The sequence below is a fragment of the Lissotriton vulgaris genome, chromosome 7 (genome assembly GCF_964263255.1).
Source record: "Lissotriton vulgaris chromosome 7, aLisVul1.2, whole genome shotgun sequence".
Lineage (NCBI taxonomy): Eukaryota > Metazoa > Chordata > Amphibia > Caudata > Salamandridae > Lissotriton > Lissotriton vulgaris.
The window spans coordinates 1,264,000,498-1,264,015,074 of NC_141695.1; the positions used below are offsets into that span (position 1 = coordinate 1,264,000,498).

General features: G+C 42.7%; 1 protein-coding gene across 2 annotated transcripts in view; it reads left to right on the top strand.

Moving 5' to 3' along the window:
* KIF20A (kinesin family member 20A) overlaps positions 1-14,577 on the top strand; it is a 183,028-nt gene that overhangs the window by 85,343 nt on the left and 83,108 nt on the right. For both annotated transcript variants that reach the window (XM_086931820.1, XM_086931821.1), the window contains exon 6: positions 3,434-3,618. In XM_086931820.1, coding sequence (XP_086787946.1) covers positions 3,434-3,618 — 185 coding nt within the window. The remainder of the gene's footprint in view (positions 1-3,433; positions 3,619-14,577) is intronic.

The following is a 14,577-nucleotide window of genomic DNA, read 5'->3' on the forward strand; positions in this document are numbered from 1 at the left end:
TACATATTTCGATTATGGGGGCAGAGCTATTTTTTTCTATACTCCTTAGAACTTTAGATGTTAAATCTGCAACGGCAAGTGTCAAGATATGACTTTGATCTGCATTCGTCTTTGCATTACCCTTTAGATCTATTCCTGTTGCCTGACTGCGTAGGCCAATGACCGGTTATACCATGCCATAAATTGGCAGGTTGTTTCATACCATATTATACTATGACAAACCAAACCATACTAAACAATGAGGCCATGCTATACGATAGCAGGCTATTCCATACTATATATTGACTGTCTATATCTCACCATGTTAAATGATGACCATCCATACTATAAATTGACAAGCCATACTATGCAATGACAGACCATACAATGACATGCATACCATATAATACTACTCAAAATAACGTAAAAAATAAAAAAACCAAATAGATCTTGCAAAGGCGAGACCGATTGTTTTTGCCATTGCTTGCTGTATTGCATTCTCCAAATGGGTTTTGTTTCTTGTTTGTCCTTTTATGAGCTGTTGCCTGGTAGACATGACATTTGGGGGACTGCCTAACATGGTGCTGTGACATTGTTGCGTTTAAGCATGAAGTGCTGCCAAAAGTGTGAGACTAGACACTTTTGGAAATGTGGAAGCTTTCCATCTTTTAGGTGATCCTTCTCATAAGGCACAAATGCCCCTTGATGTGTATCCCTGAGGTCCGCTACCTAACTACTATAAGGGGTCTACTCAGGAGTGACATAGATGAGTTCACAGAAGCACTGTTAAGCAGTCAGTGAAATCATATTGGGAGTCTAACCAGGAGTACAGAATCTCAACTACTGCAAGCACTGTTAATGTAAAACAATCGATATAAATGCATGAAGGTCCAAACCCTAAAAGAACTGTTATGTAACTATGGGGTACTAAGTGGAGTTAATCCTGCGGGAAGCACAAACCCTGGAGGCTTAACTAATGTGCCCAGAGGGTGAATTAGTGAGGTATATAGGACATAATCTGCATAGGAATAATAGTGCCACATCCCACTAAAACCAACATACAGCACAGTGCAAAGGTATATGGATCCATTCAGCAGAGGTGGTCATGATGTCTACGATGTTGAGCCTTACATGGGGCTGGTAGTTGGCATCATGCTGTGAATGTGTTCAAGGAGATTTATCAGACGTTAAGAGTCCTTTAATGGATCTGTTACGTGCATGAATGAATGTTAAATGGGAGACTAGGATAAACAGGACTTGATTCTCCAGTTCGGGCAGTGTCATTCTGGGTCCACTGTGTTCTTGGTAAGTAGAGACACTGTATATCTATCAATGAAGATAGGTTGGGATGGAGTTTCTGTTTGCAGTTCAGGCTGCACTGTTGCTATTGGAACAGGGCCAAGACTGATTAGCATGTGTCAGAGTTTAATCTGAGATAGCATGGTGGAAAAAGGCACAATGGGTTGGAATGCTACCCAGGGCGATTGCCTGTGTTTAGACTTAATGCAAGCATTGCTCCTTTCACTTTTTGTGTGTTTCAGGGATAGAACTCTGCCTGCCTAGGTGACATCTTAACAGTTTATAGCTGGTAAAATAGGTTCAGGCTAACTCACCTCTCATACAGCTGAGTCAATTTTTGTGCTTTGTCTCTGATGAACACTAGTGTGCTTTCTGGCTTTTTGCCTCTTGTGAGAAAGTGGCTCTATATATACTGGTCTCTAGGAGGGGTAGGAGGATTCCGCCCTTGGTGGTTGTGTGCACATGTATACTTCGACCTTTTGGTCTTATCCGGTTTATTCTCTGTTCAATAAATTCAATTCACTCTTTATTTTGTTTCAAGGAATCATATTTATTTCATAATTCCTTTTTGTTACTTTTGCAATTTCGTATTCTTTATTTTGCGAAAGACTTCATTGTTCCACAATAACCCTATGCATTTCGGCCATTCCTGGGCACGGATACCATTAAGAGCATATGGTGCTGGGAGGTCAACATTACGAACTCCACAACACCATAATGGCTACACTGAAGACTGACCAGTTTGGTATCAAACTTTTCAGAACATTCAATCCACACGGATGCCAGTGTGGGATTTAACGAAAAATGCACCACAGAGGGCATCTAAGAGATGCCCCCAGAAACCTAACCACAATCCACGTCTGGACTGAGAGGCTGCCAGACAGCAAACATGTTGGTGGACCCCTGGGTGGAGAGCCCCCTGCACATCCATGCATTTCGAGTCTTATGTGACCCTTCCTCATGGGTCTGTGTGCAGAAAAAAGGAAATTTCACTAAGGGGAAACATACTGTTAATAGTGATTGATGTGTGACATTATATATGGACAGATATTAGGAACTTGAACATGAAATATCCGTGATGATATATATATACACCGAATTGTACATGTATAAGCCAATTACCTGTGAATGAATGTACGAGTTATTATTTATTTATATTTTGATGAGGCTAGCTCAAATTTCCTTTATTCTGCACACAGACCCCTCTCAGCCTCTCAGTCCAGACGTGGATTGTGGTTAGGTTTCTGGGGGCATCTCTTAGATGCCCTCTGTGGTGCATTTTTCGTTAAATCCCACACTGGCATCCGTGTGGATTGAATGTTCTGAAAAGTTTGATACCAAACTGGTCAGTCTTCAGTGTAGCCATTATGGTGTTGTGGAGTTCGTAATGTTGACCTCCCAGCACCATATGCTCTTAATGGTATCCGTGCCCAGGAATGGTCCTGGGTACTGTAGGGGCACAGGGCTCATGCCCCTGTGCCCACACCACTGGCATAGGGCACCCAGCTAGAGGGGTGACTGATGTATGCCAGGGCAGTGGAATTGTTGGCCTGGCACAGGGATGTGTGCCATGTCGACTCTTTGTTTAGTTCAGTTCTTAGACACTCAGCCTGCAAAGGCAGTGTGTTGGTGTCAGGGTACAGGGCCCCTAAGGGTGGCACAATAAGTGCTGCAGCCCTTAGGGGTCTTCTCTGGTCACCATGCCCTGGGTACCTAGGGTATCATTTACTAGGGGCTGACAGGTGGCCAGAGATGCCAATTGGGTTTTAGTTTCAACACCGTTTTAGGGAAGGAACACAGGCCCTGGGTACCTGGTTGGCAGGAGCCCAGGGCACACTCAGTCAAAGCACATCAGCAGTCAGAAAAAAGTGGGGGCATACCAATGCAAGAAAGATGGCACTTTCTCACACCTCTGAAATGTTTTTCATTGCTTCCTGCTCTTACTCCAGAGGCCTCTTTAGAGCATCATTGCCTTGTGGGCTGTAAAGGCAGCTTATGTTTTTATAGAGATGGGTTGTCTCAAATTAGAACATGCTGGTTTGGCATTTTTACACAGCATTCTCAGAATGGGTACATTGTTATACATTGAAAAACAGAATATTCCTTTCTTTTGAGCATCGCTGATCAATTTTATTCTAACCTCTATTCTCTCTAGGAAATAGTAAAGACGGCGGGATCCTGCCCCGCTCCCTTTCTCTGATCTTCAGCAGCATTCAGAATCGCTTGCATAAAGGGACAGATTTGAAACCTTCTCTCTCCAGTGAAGTGGTGTGGTTGGATAGCAGACAGGTCCGACAGGAAGAACTGAAGAAAGCGGCACTGCTCTCCAGCCTTCGAGAGGTGAGGCTGCTACTCTAGCTTTTTTCCATATTGTTGAGGTGCTAGGAAGCATAACATGGTATCCTTGAAATAATGCTATTGTGTCGGTGAAACATCAGACTAGTTTACCCCAATTTTACTCTTACTTTCAATTATCTAAGTCTATATTGTAACAATTCGCTATGACCTTTCTAAATAAGTCTGATAATGGGACAGTCTCCTAAATTCAGACGAACCCCCAAGTTTATAACTGGTAAACCATACCGCATTTTAAGTCGGAGCTCTACCTTTTCTGGCGCTGCTTTGATCATATTGGTCAGTAGGATGTCAAGCTCTAGGATACTGTGTGGTAGCCAGGCCCTTGCATGATAGATGTTCGACTCATCCCATCCTTTCCCTTCTTCCCTAGTTAAGGCCAGGTCAGATTGAACTCGCAATAAGTTTGATTTGGGTGTCTGATAATGTGATATGGTCCAAACTGGTTTGCCAGTGCATTTGCTTTCCATCACTCATATTGACTTCATCCCCAACTAAAATTGATTACCCCACCATCTACTGAAGCCACCATTGTCTGGTTTTAACCTTGTGGAACTGTTGACCTGATATGTGCCAACAAGCTATTCTTAGCAGAAGAGGGATGCTCCTATTTTTGTAAATACTGCCTATTCAAAAGTTTTTAATCCACTTATTTGTGCTCCAGAAGAGTGGGATGATTAATGTTTTTATTTTTGGATCTTTGGCACTTAAACAAGTTTATGAACATCAACAAATAAATCTGGTGGTCTACAACCGGGAGAAAAAGCTGAATTACCAAGTCACACAAACAAGTGCTAAACCTCAAGGGCGCAAAAAAGCAAATACCTTTGCGAACAGAAGGATTTCCATCAACTACCAGTGTGGTCAGTGTCATCATTTGGATATCCTTCCTTCCTACCACTGCCCCTCTAGATCACAGAGGAAAGTCATGTGGATCGGGTTTCAACCAGGTCACAGAAATCACGATAGGAGGAAGTGACAGCAAGAGATCAATTGTTCACCTAGTAACAGGCCACAGAAATGCATGTTGGCTACTTTGGGTGATGGAGTTATATGTGCAGTGCATGTGAGTGAAGTTAAAAAGGAATTAGAAGAGAAAAAACAAATATCTCTGCTACGCCTGATTAAAAATAGTGCAGAAGCAGCTTTGAACGCATAGGCTGCCTCACAATAAGGTCGACATGTTTCAGACTTGCTGACTGTTGGCCATAGGCTTTCTTCAGGACTTAAACAACAAACTGTATTGCTACTGCATTACCAATTAGATGACAAATCCTTGGTGTATATTAAGTTGGAATGAATACAACCTTATGGGTGATCGTCCCTCTGTACAAGTGGAGTGCCTTTCACGCCTGTAACAGAAAAACACTTAGGGCCTAATTGTGAAATTATAGAATAATTGCAACTTCTCCCAAACAATATCTCATCTTTACAATGAAACCCATAGTTTACCACTTATACACATAGGTTCCGAATATTAATCCATTATTTTAAATTCATTAAGCTAGTGTGCTCGCCTGTCTTGTACGAGGATAAAACCTCCCCCGGTCACAACTCAGGTGTAGGAGACCCCGCCCTGTAAGTAGAGGGAAACCGCTTTTAAGGGGAGAGGAAAACAGAAACCATCATTGTAATTCTGTCCCTCTTCTTGATACTCAGTGTTGTGCTTCAAAACTTAGAATCGTCACATTCTGCAACTAAAACTAGCAATAGGAAAGACTGGAAAAAAAGGAAGTCTCCTATTCGCTATAATATCTAAAAAGCCACTGCAGTTTAGCTAAAACTGAACAGTGACTGAGCCTTTCTCACTTGCAAGTGGAGATACTCTTTCAAAACCCAGTGTCACAACAATAGAATGACTTACCTCCTCTGTGTATTATTTAACTGCACTCATGCCCCCCCACCCCGTCTCAAAAACTCTCCTAAGCTTTATCAGGGGGCAAAGTTCTTAGTTTAAAAGACGGATCCCACAGCGCCCAGTTTGTTTGCTAACTGCCATTAGATTCCCCTTTTCAAACTGCCTATATATACAAACGGTAGAGGACATAAGAAATCTCACAGCTGGCGTACCCAGATTGTAAGGTGCGCTCTCCTATGACATGGGCTAAAAGGCTTTGCAGTCTGAACTACAGAATGACGTCACTGTACCCGGAAATAGTAGTTCATTGGGTTTCTCGGAAATAACGATTAAGATTTAATTCTAGTCCTCTTTCATAACAGTGTAGGGACTGATTTAGTCAATCATTATACTTTTTTTGACAACTGGAATCTTCATAATGTTTCTTGTATGCAGCAAAACTTATCGTATGTGTTTCTGCATTTGTAAACCACAGAATGACAACACTTAAACCGGAAGCCGTAGTACTGTATCAATCTTTGGAGCACAGTAGTCCCGCTTATAAAGATATTCACATCTCTCTGTGCCTTTTTAACACAGCGCACCTATGGAGTAATTAGAGAACTGCAAAGGGAAGTTTGTTCTTATCACCAAGAATATGCCTATTACAATCTTATAAGATTTGTTCCTGCAGGTTTATCCCAACCAATGCATTAGCAGCCACATTTTAGACTATAAAAGTGGGGTTTTATAAGGCAGTCCATGGTATCGCATCATTTAAGCCTGAGGTGTCGCTATGCAGTTTTAAACACCCATTTTTTTTCTTTTGTAAACAGAAATCTGGCTAAATCACTCACATGACGTGGTATGTATGGGTTCTCTGAAACAGTCCATGTGAACTCATCAGCCTGATGATCAAACTCTGCAAAATGTCTTGTGAGTTTTGTATTGTTTTTTTTGCACCTGAAGGTGCTTTTGTGTTCTAGCATCCTGAGCTTAACTTTGCGGGTCGTCATACCCACATATTGGCATTTACAGGGGCACTGTATCGAATAAATCAGCTTGTCACTATTGCAGTTAGAAAAAGCTCTTTGTGCCCAAGATCTATTGGTCCCAATGTCAATTGTTTTGGAGTGTCTTGTCTGTGGGCAAATTGCACTAGCACCGCAGGGAAAATGGCCCTGGACTGCCGGTACGTCCCAGAGTGTACCAACTCTCCTTGGTCCTTGCTCCTTTGGTCGTGTGTGCACCAATTTGTCACGTAGGTTGGTACCTCTTTTCAATGAGAACAGCGGAAGTGGAATTTTATCCTTGCAACTGTTCAGAAGACGCTAATGCTTACAAATACACTTCTGGATGCCATTTGTTAACGCGCTAAACGTATTAACAACGGTCAAACTCCGCAGGGGTGGTTTGTCAACGGGTGGTTCTAATAGTGCCTCCCTGTGGTTATTGGCAGCGCGTTTGTATGCTCGTTTGGTAAGTCTTCGAGGATACTTCTTCTCTGTCAATTGTTAGGACAGATTCCGGGCGTGTTTATACTGTTTGGGAGTAGAACAATTCCTTCTCACCCGTAGAAATTGGCCATACAGCAAATTGTCCAGCAGGGCCTTTGGATGTTGGCTATCATACCTGAGAAGGGAATTGCGAGCCATTGGTGTGCGGTACATTTTACTCTCCAAACCTGTTGGTGTGGCAAAAATATATAAGTCAAGGAAAGCTATTCTGTTTTTATGTGCCTCTGCTGTCAATTTCAAAAAGTTGTTCCATGTATTGAGCCATTGTTGGAACTGTACAACTGAGTATAGATCTCCATGCCACACAACGAAAACGTCAGATATATCGCTTCCATAGTCTGATCGGCTCATGGAAGGGAATATCGGAAGTCAACACATGCTCTTGTTCAAAAGTGTGGACGTAAAATTCTCCAAACTAGGCGCAAAAACACTCCCCATACTCGGGCCAGAGACTTGGAGGTAAATCGTTTATTCAAACTTGAAGAAATGTTCTTTCATGGGCCAGGGTCATGATCAAGTGGACCAGAGTGATGGAATGAAGGTCGGTGTTATTCAAGAGAGAGGCAATTGGATCTAACGTCTCATCTTGAGGGATGGATGTGTACAATGATTCGACATCGAAGGAGACTAAAAGGTCCCTCGCCGTGTCGAATTCCACAGTGGGTAGGAGACGTGGAACGTCCTTCGTATCTTGAAGATACGTGGGCATCTTGGTGACTATGGGCCTCAAGAAATAATTAACAAAAGTAGATAATGGCTTAAGAATTGAACCTAACCCAGAAATTCAGTCTCCCTGGTGGGGGTCGTTGGGTTTTGTGTACTTTTTGGCAAAGTATAAAAGTATGGCATTTCAGGATGAGTGGTCTGGAGAAATGCAGCCTCTTGTGGTGTGATTCATCCTTCATTACTTGCTTCCTCCACAATTTCGGTGATAGCTTTCCTGATTCTCTCTGTTGGGTCTTCTTTGTGAGGACGATAAGACTTGTTCTCCAGTTGTCTTAAGCACCCTGCTCGATATGCCTCAGTATCGAAGATCACAAATGCACCGCTTTTGTCTGCGGGCTTGATGGTTATATCATGATCTTGAGTGAGAGCTCGTAGAGCTGCTTGTTCTTTCTTAGGTAAATTTCTGTCATTACTTCTTTTGTTTCTACATAAAACTGTGATTTCTTCTTGCATTGCCCTCTCAAAAGTGAGTAATTGTGGTGGTATACTTTGTAGAGGGGGATTGAAGGTGGACCGTTTCTTTAAACCAGTGTTTACCATTTCTGTAGAAGACCGTGTCAGGTCTCTATCTTTGAAGAAATAGTGCAGTCGTATCTTGCAAAAAATCTCGCAAGTTCGCACTGTACTTGGAAATCATCTCCATCAGACGTTGCTACGAATCAGAGTCCTCTATTGAGAACACATTCTTCATCATAAGTTAAGATTTTTCTGCTCAAATTCACTATTAGACCGCTTCTGCACTCGTCTCTGGTTGTAGTAGGTTCTTCTTGGTTTGGCTGCACATGCCCATTTGCTGCGGCAGTGATGGTGGTTGGTTCCAATGTACTTGTGGTTGCCAATTTCTTCTTCTGCCTCGGGACCTGCCTGGCCCAGACCCTAATAAAGACTGATTGTTGAAGTCTTGTGGATCTCTCTGAAACGGACCTCCTGGTGGCTGGAATTGCTGAGGTGGAAATCCCCATGGTGTAGGAGGCCACTATTGTTGGAAATGAGGTACGGACTGACCTTTCCAAGTGGATCTTCTCCCTCGACCCCTGAACTGTTGTCTATTAGTTTCAGGAAGTTCAGAATCACTTGTGTTGTCTTCGACGCTGCTACCAGAATAGGTTGAACCGTATCTCCGTCCCTTCCTATTAAACTCTGGAGGGGTGTAGCTATCGCTGGTGTAAGGATAAACCACCTCATGTTTGAACTTAGCCAGATCTTTCTTAAATTTCTCAATTTTGGATACAAGTATCGAGTCTTTGAACTCTTTATTTGTTTTGTTCGATTCTTCATGACTCTTTTTTTTTAAAAGTAGCCGTGATGGTGGTCTTGATATGAGCTTCCAATACCTGTATCTCGATTAAAATGGCATCTGCTACCCGTTTCGCCGTACTTATTATCAGGATTAGCCAATCTCACGTGCAGCGCCAGGCGATTAAAGACCAATCCTTGAGAAAAGCTTTATCCTGAAGTAATAGGTGGGGGCATTTGTGACGATTAGACCTGAGGGCGCAAAATTCCCCTGCAAATATTCAGCCATTATGGCACCATGCATCAAAGTACGCAAGTGAGATTTCTTCAAAATCAAGACTTTTCCCCAATCATCAACATTAGGACCTCCGGAGCGAAATATGCTCTCTAGAATTCCCTTGTTAAGGTAGAAACCTTTCATATGATCACACTACCTCAAATCGTGGAGTGTTGAAATGTGTATAACATCAAGGAGTTTGTTTGCACATTCCCATCCACAAACAGCATCCATTGGTTTCTGAGATTAAAGTCTGTGATCAGCTTTATCGATTTAAGTGTCTACCTGTAAGTAGATGTTTACCACGTTTCTCCCTGTATTGGGGACTCAACATCCTCTGGGTGTCTGTGTTCTACACTGTTGAAACTGGGGTTTTCCTTCATCCAGAGGTCGAGCTATCGGTTCCCTTTCAAAGTTTTCATTTTACAGGAGTAGTGATTACCCCGTTTAGGGGTCTACCATCGCCTACCTCCAGAGAGGGTATTTAGAAGCAGTCGGTAAAACCTTTTTCGACATATCCTTACTTGAGCTAGGTGTTGTCCGAGGTCATTGGGTCTAAGGAACCGATTTTATCTATGTACTACCATTGGCATTTCATAATTTGCAAATTCTGCATCGCTGTCTCGCCAAACCTGGGCTCTCTTGATTTGCAGACTGTTATTGGGGCGACTGGCATGACTTAGTAAAACTGTATTGCAACTTTTTCGTTCTGCTTTTGTTTTCTGGACCCCTCTTTCTAGTGAGCTTTCCGCTAGTGAACTCAAGCCATGCAACCTCATTAGAGGAGCTCCTTGTTGTTTGATTTGTCAACAAAGGTTTCCTGTGTGAAACCCAAAGTCTGCCTGCCTTTCTTTGGAAGGGTGACTACTGCAACCTATACACAACCTATGTGCTGACTGGCAATGACGCTGTTTGATTCTAATCTAGAGGCGCATGCCCTTTTATATGTCTCTCCAGTTGAAGGACTTTGTGATACCCATACCTGAGAGACCTTACCATAATGTTTCGGACACAAGTGATCTTTGATATGCAAGTGAACTGGCTAGAGGTGAGAACCAGTGGGACCCCCGTTTATGTGCTGCTCATGAGAAGGTCGCCTGTGTTGTTTGAGTGTGCTACATGATCTCTGACCTATTGGGCTGTCTAGTCATATAATTGTGATCTATTGACAGCTGACCTTGAAAGTGGTGGGTCTGCACAGTCCCTGACCCATCTGGTGCCCTTAATGGAGCCTGTGCTCCCCAGAATGACTAATAGTCTGTCTATTGTAACAATCCGAGTGTTGAGTCCTGTTATTTTAGTTGCCAGTCATTCTGATTTCAAGAACTGTTACTCCTTGTGGTTCTTGAGATTTTTACTTTTTTAGTTGTGGTCGACCTAACCCTAAAGAACCAGGGTACGGTTGGTCATGGTTGGATCAGTGATTGAGTGTTCTGCTACTGGAACAACTTAACTGCTGTTGGTGATTGAGATTCGGTCCCCTGAGAGAAAAAAGGACCCTAGGGAGATCTACAGCAATAGCTTCTAAGTTTTTTCTGTTCATGCAGTGTTGTCACAATGATTCATTTTGGTTAAGACCCAGCTATTCTGTATCGATCATGAAATGTTGTGTATAGAGCTATTTGGGTGATCACGCATGTTTGTGAGTTGTGACTTTCCAGGCTTTTTATACTGCAAGAGACTGTAACAACGCCCTAAATTGGTTTGCAAGAGTTTGAGCATTTTCTTTAAGTGGGTAAAGAGCAGGGTAGTTTCCTTTTATGTGAGCTTTAATAGTTTGTTACCCTCTCCGGTCCTGTAGGGGTAGGGTGATCACTCTAGTGCAGAGGTCTTCAAACTTTTGTAGGTTGAGCCCCCCCAGCTGAATTTTTTTAGATATTGGCCCCCCATCACCTTACTACAACACAACACTCCCAAGGGGAGCAAGGGTCACAGGGAAATGTTTAGAGACCTAACCAGATTCAATCCCCAACTCCTAACATATTCAACACATAGAATAATCTGGTGGTCTAGTGAGAGATAAAACACTACAGAGACTAAGGGAACGAAAATCAAAACAGATTACTTGTCCATCACCTGACATAAATTTCTGGAATCTGGTACACTTCATAATCGACCGCCACACGCATATCACGGGCCATATCCGGCAAATAATGTTCAACTCTAGAAGAGCAAGTGCATTGTGAGTGCAGAATGAGCACTGTGAATGCAGTGTTTGAGTTGAGTGTCTGCAGGTTTGTGAGTGGGTGTGGTGAAATGACAAAGGCTTATTACACAGCTCAAAACACAATTTTCCAAGATAAAATGTGTGCAAATTGTTTTTACTAGTATGCTTTGTTTTAAACATGACAGATTAATAATAACGCCACCAAAATGAATGTGACAGGTGTGCCGTTTTTAGCCACATAGACTGTGGATGGATTTTTGCCACTGCCATCCTCAGGTTGTGTTCTGCATCCAGTCTTGGAGGACACTTAGTCTTTAGTACCGCAAGTGATGAGAGCCCAATCTCACACAAATAGGACGAACTGAAAGGCAAGAGAGTTTTGATAGCAGTTTCTCTTAAAGCTTAATATTCTGCAGACATTTTCAGCCAAAACATTGACTGTAATGGAGACAGTGTTATGATTTTTCGAGCACCCCTTACCTCCGAGTTAGTACATGAGAAACAATTCTTCTCTAGAAACCATTACCAAACGTTTTAGGCAGCATTATAATGGGATAATTGCCCACCAATCAGTTCTTGGATCCGAAGACAAAGGTGAAAGTCCACAGAGAGGGCGCTGAACGAACACCTAATTGAGAATTCCTTAGTAGTACAATAAGTTGCTTGCCTGAAACAGTGGGCGTTTAGCTTATGTTTAAAAAAAATAGAACTGATAATAATTGAATGATGTTGCCTATTTTACTTCAGAGCAATGTTGTCTGACAGACTTTGTGGTGGCAGAGACATGTTGAGGATTTTGGGGGCCCTGGGCCAATACTATTTTGGGGGGCCCTGTTCGGAAGAGCTTTTAGATTAAATGATTCACTTTCAGCTCTGCCATACCATCTTTAGCCAGGCTACTAACAGTGCACAGGCGCTATGGTCGAAATTCTAAGTGTTTACATCTAATATTCAGAGATAGTGATGAGTGTTTTCACTGTTGTAACAAAGCAGCAGCCCACAAATTTTGCAGCAAATAATATCTGTGATATCCTCCAATTTCTCATATGTGAGGACTCCTTTTGATCTAAAATAAACTTTTTATGGTTGTTGCATAAAACAAAAACATTTCTCTGCAAATAGTAATAGACTCTCACATCAATCACATTAAAAAGAAATGAAACAAAACGGTATTTACACCTTTCTGGCAAACATTTTTATTTTTATAGCACTACTCATTGTTTAGTCACATTCAGTTCTTTGATCTGCATGGTGCACGTTCTTTGTAGCAGGTATATTAACCCTCTGTGCTGTGTGGGTGGTAGGAGTACCATGTGAGTTCAGGGTGAGCCATGCAACAGTGTGATAGGGTAAGAGGAGTGACTGCAGGGTGAGTGAGGTGACCATATGAATTTGCTCGCGGATGTAAGTGCAGAGTGGGACGAATGAATGTATGGTTAATAATGGTCTTATTTGCGAGAGATTGCAGATTGAGCAGTAAGGAGGACAGGTGAGTGAAGTGTCACATGAGTGCAGGGTGAGTAGTTTGCTTGTCTGACTGCAGGGTGAGGTACCAGGGTAAACCGCGCAAGTGCATTGTGAGTGCAGAATGAGCACTGTGAATGCAGTGATTGAGGGAATTGTGTGAGTGCAAGGTGATCAGTGAGTGCATTGTGATTACTGTGAGTGCAAGGTGAGCGTGAAAGTGAAGGGCGAGAATGAAGAGTTTGTTGTCTGAATGCAGGGTACATTACGGAACACTTGCAGTAACTCAGCATGCTACTGACAGCATAGGGTTTAGGATATGTTAAACTATTGCTATTATGGCATTAACCAGGGATCGGGTTGGAGGAAATAAATGTGCTGATCTTACAACAAACTTCCAGTTTTATGATTCGGGTTGCCAGCTCATTATTTTGATGTCCCAGGCAGTACAAAAATAAAAAAATAGTCGCCAAAAGCTGTATTGTCAGCACTTGTGTGTGCATACCTTGCACAGCAAATATAAATAGAAGCACTGTTTATTGTGTTCTAGGGATGCCTGAATGATCCAGGACTGATAATAAAATGGAACAAAGACAGAAAAGTCACATTACAAATGTATACATACTTCTTTATAATCATATTTAGTGTCAAGACAATGAATTTGCAGGCTGTTTAAACACATGGCTGGCTGGCATTTTTCTTTTGGCTACTTGAAGCCCTGTGCAAATTTACAAGAAACTTTGTTTCCTTTTGTTAAGAGCTAACTTTCCTAGGACGGAGTTAAACTTGTAGAGTTGAAATGCTTCAGCTGCAGTGGGAGGCAGGATGTCTCCTCTGCTAAAACTGAAAGCAAGGAACAGACGGTCATTTCAGCTGCAGTGGGAGGCTAGGACTCTCTCCTCAGCTATGAAATCAAACGTGAAGGAACAGGACTGTCTTTTTCCTCGCTTTCGTTTTTAGCAGGAGACTCGTGCCTCCCACTGCAGCTGAAGCATTTCAGGTTTGAGAATTAACCCCCTCCTGGGACAGTTAACTCAGCTCTTTACATCACAAAAACACGCACTTCGTGTCTAATCTATTTCCCCTCCCTCCAACCCTGTGTTACCGGAGCTCTACAATAAATAAATAAAAATCCCATTTGAAATGGGTGAAGACTTGCGACTCAGGACAGCAAAACCCCAACAAAGGGAAGATCTTAGTGTGGAGTGTGCGCACCCCCTGAGATGCGCCCCACAGATTCACTAACTCTGCTCTAGTGTTGGGGGCAGCCAAGCAGGCCCTCCTGGCCAAGTGGGGCTCACCCGATATCCCGACTAAGTAAGATTGGCTCCACAGGTTGTGGAGGTGGTGGGGATGAAAAGGATCACATCGGGGATCAACCACACACTGCCCAAATTCGATAAGACCTGGGGATCTACTGTGGCATACTTATCTTCAGAATTCTTAGAGCTTACCTGTCCCTGATATCTACGAGTCCTGCGATTCCCCACGACTCCTATACCGGACCCGGCACTCCCTCAGAACGACAATCAGTCCTAGACCCCTACTGAGTCATACCACAAGCTGTGGGTGGATTCCTGTCCTCTATCTCCTCTGTCCCTTTCAGTCTCCTCTTCACCTTCTTTCACTCCCCCCTTGTCTCTTTCCTTTACTCTTTAATAAAGTTTGACTTTGAATAAGATTCTCCCCGCCAGCCAGTGGTTGTAGGTTGGTGTATTGT